Source organism: Otolemur garnettii, unplaced genomic scaffold, assembly GCF_000181295.1.
Source record: "Otolemur garnettii isolate 467f Iridium unplaced genomic scaffold, OtoGar3 scaffold00202, whole genome shotgun sequence".
Lineage (NCBI taxonomy): Eukaryota > Metazoa > Chordata > Mammalia > Primates > Galagidae > Otolemur > Otolemur garnettii.
In genome coordinates, this window is record NW_003852597.1 from 505,053 (window position 1) to 508,789 (window position 3,737).

Below are 3,737 nucleotides of genomic sequence, written 5' to 3' on the forward strand. Positions count from 1 at the left end.
AAAAAAAAAAAAAAAGAATATAGAAATCTGCAAAAGCCTTATGTGACTTACCGCTCTTCTCTAGCCACTTGGGTCTTATTCAGCCTCCAGCCAAACAGTGTCCTCAGGCCTTTTGCTCTTTCCAACTTCATTGAAGTTCTCTCTCCTGATACCTTATGACCTAACCAACTCCAGCCATTATTTGGGTTTCAACTGAGATGCCATCTCCTACAGGGTACCTTCCCTGGCCTCCAAGACTGGTTAGACGTAGTCTTGATGTCTTCACAGGCTTTGTACTGACGTTGTTCCCCACTGCTGCCTGCCTGGGGACAGCCTTGCTTCGCTCCTGCTTCCCTGTAAGCATCCTGAGGAAACATTGGCACTGTCTACACCCATGGAAAACCAACATCTCTGCCTCTCTTTAACCTGCAGGTTAAGCTCCTGGAAGTGATGGAAGGCATGGACAAAGAGACATTTGAGTTCAAGTTTGGGAAGGAGCTGACCTTCACCACTGTACTGAGTGACCAACAGGTGGTGGAGCTGATCCCTGGGGGCGCAGGCATTGTTGTGAAATACGAGGACCGTTCTCGTTTCATCCAACTCGTCCAGAAGGCCCGGCTAGAAGAGAGCAAGGAGCAGGTACTACCCAGAGGCCAGGAGAACAGAGCTTTGGCCCTTCCTGCACTCTACCCACTAGTAGCCAGAGCCTGACCTGGAAGCCAGAAGTACCCAATCCTGAGAACTCTGGGCCCATAGTCCTTCTGACCACTGGGATACAGAGATGCCCCCAGTGTGAACTGGGAGTTGTGCCCTCTTCCCTAGCCAGGCCTTTTACCCATCCCAGGTGGCAGCCATGCAGGCAGGTCTGCTGAAAGTGGTACCACAGGCTGTATTGGACTTGCTGACCTGGCAAGAATTGGAGAAGAAAGTGTGCGGGGATCCAGAGGTCACAGTGGACGCTTTGCGAAAGCTCAGTGAGTTCCCAACAGCGGGGCAGGGCAGGGCAACACAGGCTGGGGCATAAGGATTGGGCCCAAGAACGAAGTCTGCACTTGTCCCCACCAGCACGGTTTGAGGACTTCGAGCCATCTGACACGCGGGTGCAGTATTTCTGGGAGGCACTGAACAACTTCACCAACGGTCAGTGGAGGGAGGCAGAGTAATAGCTGCATTGGAATCTGCTTGTGGGATATAGAGACTGGGTGGAACTTGTAGAACCCCTGCCATTATGACAGGTACTGATTTCCTTCTCTGTCCAGAGGACCGGAGCCGCTTCCTGCGCTTTGTCACGGGCCGCAGCCGCCTCCCAGCCAGAATCTACATCTACCCGGACAAAATGGGGTGAGTGTGCAAGGGAAGTCCAGAGGCACTGTGGCTGACCTGTCCTCCCTTCCCACACACACACGTGTCCCTACACATATTCCTGACCTATGGCCCCTCAACACCCCCAGCTACGAGACCACAGATGCACTACCTGAGTCTTCCACCTGCTCCAGCACCCTCTTCCTGCCGCACTATGCCAGGTGGGTTTTTTCCTAGGCTCAGCCTGGGGCTTAGGGGGTAGGGAGTTGTCCTCAGTTGGGGAGGACTTCAGGCAAAGAAGTGCACAAACTGTAGCCACCTTGCTTCTGGCATGATGGAGCTGCCTAACCAAGTCCCCACCCCCCACAGTGCCAAGGTCTGTGAGGAGAAACTCCGCTATGCAGCCTACAACTGTGTGGCCATTGACACTGACATGAGCCCTTGGGAGGAGTGAGGTGACACCGGGAGGCAGCCATGGGCCCCACTTGGCCTCACCTAGGCGAAGACACCCTCCCAGCACCGGATCAAATCCAGTTCTGCTCTGTGCTCCTGATATGAGCTGAGATATTCTGCAAAACCCAGTGATCCCTGCTCCTGTGGGCAGTGGGTTGACACTGGCAGCTAAGCCCCGCAGACCCACAAGCCCTATTCGTGCTGAGGCTTGCTTCCCCGGTACTTAGCCTCTGTGACAGGGAATCTTCCACAAGCCCAGCACAAGCTGCCAGGCCTGCGCTACTTGAAGGGGAACATCTAGCTCCCCACCTCATGGACTTTGCCTCTATTTTTGGCTCCACCCTTTTTCTCCTGCTTTCTCTCTGGCTCCAGCCATGACTCAAAACTAAAATCACTAGAGGGTAGCGGAGGCCCCTCCCCAATATACAGTTTCTTCAATAAAGAAAAATATTTTGAATTCATAAACATTTTGGATTTTTTACATTAGAAAAGAACATACACGAAATTAAAAAGCAAAGGACAGGCTATGCAAACATATTTGCAATGCCTGACATGACAGACAAAGGGGTTAATATATAGGGGTTTACCTTACAAGCCTACAGGCTTTGGAGCTGGCTGGCTACCATTCAAATCCCAGCTTTATCACTCCTTACCCAGCATGTTATTTAATTCCTCTTTGCTCTAGGTTTCTCATGTAGAATTGAGAAGACAAGAGGGTAAATATACAGCGCTTAGCACAATGCTTTGCATTAAGACAATCAGTGATTATCAAGCCTTTATTATTTTAGTGCTATTCAAAGTTTCTTACAAATCAATAAGAAAACTATAATTAAACCAATAGAAAAATGAATGTAAATACGTAAAGGGTAGTTCCTAAAGAAGAAAAACAATGGCTCAATAGTAAATAAATAAATACAAATTATAATAATTTTATCACACCACATCGCATTGTCAAAAAATATTTTTAAGTGTTAATACTGAAGGATGGTAGAGAGTTTAGGAAATAGATACTATGGGGCGTGAAAACTGATATATCCTTCCTACAGGGCAATATGACAGTTTGATGAAGTGATTTTAGGAAGTTATACCAAGGAAATAATGAAATAGTTAATGCAGCTGGGAATGGTGGCTCATGTCTATAATCCCAGCATTTTAGGAGCCAAGGTGGAAGGATCACTTGAGCCTAGGAGATCAAGACGACCAGCCGGGCAACATAGTAAGACCGTATCTCTACAAAAATATAGAAAAAATTGCCTGAGCATAGTGGATTTGGTGTGGTTGGGTCACAGTTTAGTTTTATATATTTGAGTGAGACAAGAATTACACATAAAGTTATAAATCAATATATGGAAGGCTTACATTGGTTTGTTCTGAAAAGGTAGGACATCTCAAAGGGGGAGTTTGGGGGAACCTTACAGGTTATAGGTGGGTTTAAAGTAAAGACTAGTAATCCTAGCACTCTGGGAGCTGAGGCAGGTGGATTGCCCTGAGCTCATAGATTCCAGACCAGCCTGATTGAGCCTCTGTCTCTAAAAATAGTCAGGCATTGTGGTGGGCACCTATAGTCCCAGCTCCCTGGGAGGCTGAGGTAAGAGAATCATTTGAGCCCAGGAGTTTGAGGTTGCTGTGAGCTATGACAGTATAGCACTCTACAGAGGGTGACAAAGTTACACTCTGTCTCAAAAAAAAAAATTCTTTTTGACTTGTAATTGGTTAAAGATATGAAGCTTTTCTAAAGGCTTGGAATGCATTAAGATAAGGAAGTTATTAATTAGAGATAAGCCACCAGATACATACCCAGATGCAAGTGATTTGCTATGTATATATATATATATATATATATTTTAATTTTCAATTATCAATATTTATGAAACATTAACCATTTTCTTTTTTTTTTGTTTGGGATTTATTGAGAGTACAAAGAATTAGGTTACACTGATTGCATTTGTTATATAAAGTCCCTATTTTTTTTTTTTTGGTTTTTTACTTTATTTTGGGGGGGG

The 3,737-nt window shown here is 46.1% G+C and overlaps 1 protein-coding gene across 1 annotated transcript in view; it reads left to right on the top strand.

Moving 5' to 3' along the window:
* Positions 1-2,199, top strand: part of HECTD3 (HECT domain E3 ubiquitin protein ligase 3) — an 8,953-nt gene extending 6,754 nt beyond the window's left edge. Inside the window, exons 17-22 of the mRNA XM_003801184.3 lie at positions 412-618; positions 824-953; positions 1,045-1,119; positions 1,239-1,320; positions 1,431-1,502; positions 1,651-2,199. Coding sequence (XP_003801232.2) covers positions 412-618; positions 824-953; positions 1,045-1,119; positions 1,239-1,320; positions 1,431-1,502; positions 1,651-1,735 — 651 coding nt within the window. The 3' untranslated portion in view covers positions 1,736-2,199. The remainder of the gene's footprint in view (positions 1-411; positions 619-823; positions 954-1,044; positions 1,120-1,238; positions 1,321-1,430; positions 1,503-1,650) is intronic.
* The last annotated feature ends 1,538 nt before the right edge of the window (positions 2,200-3,737 follow it).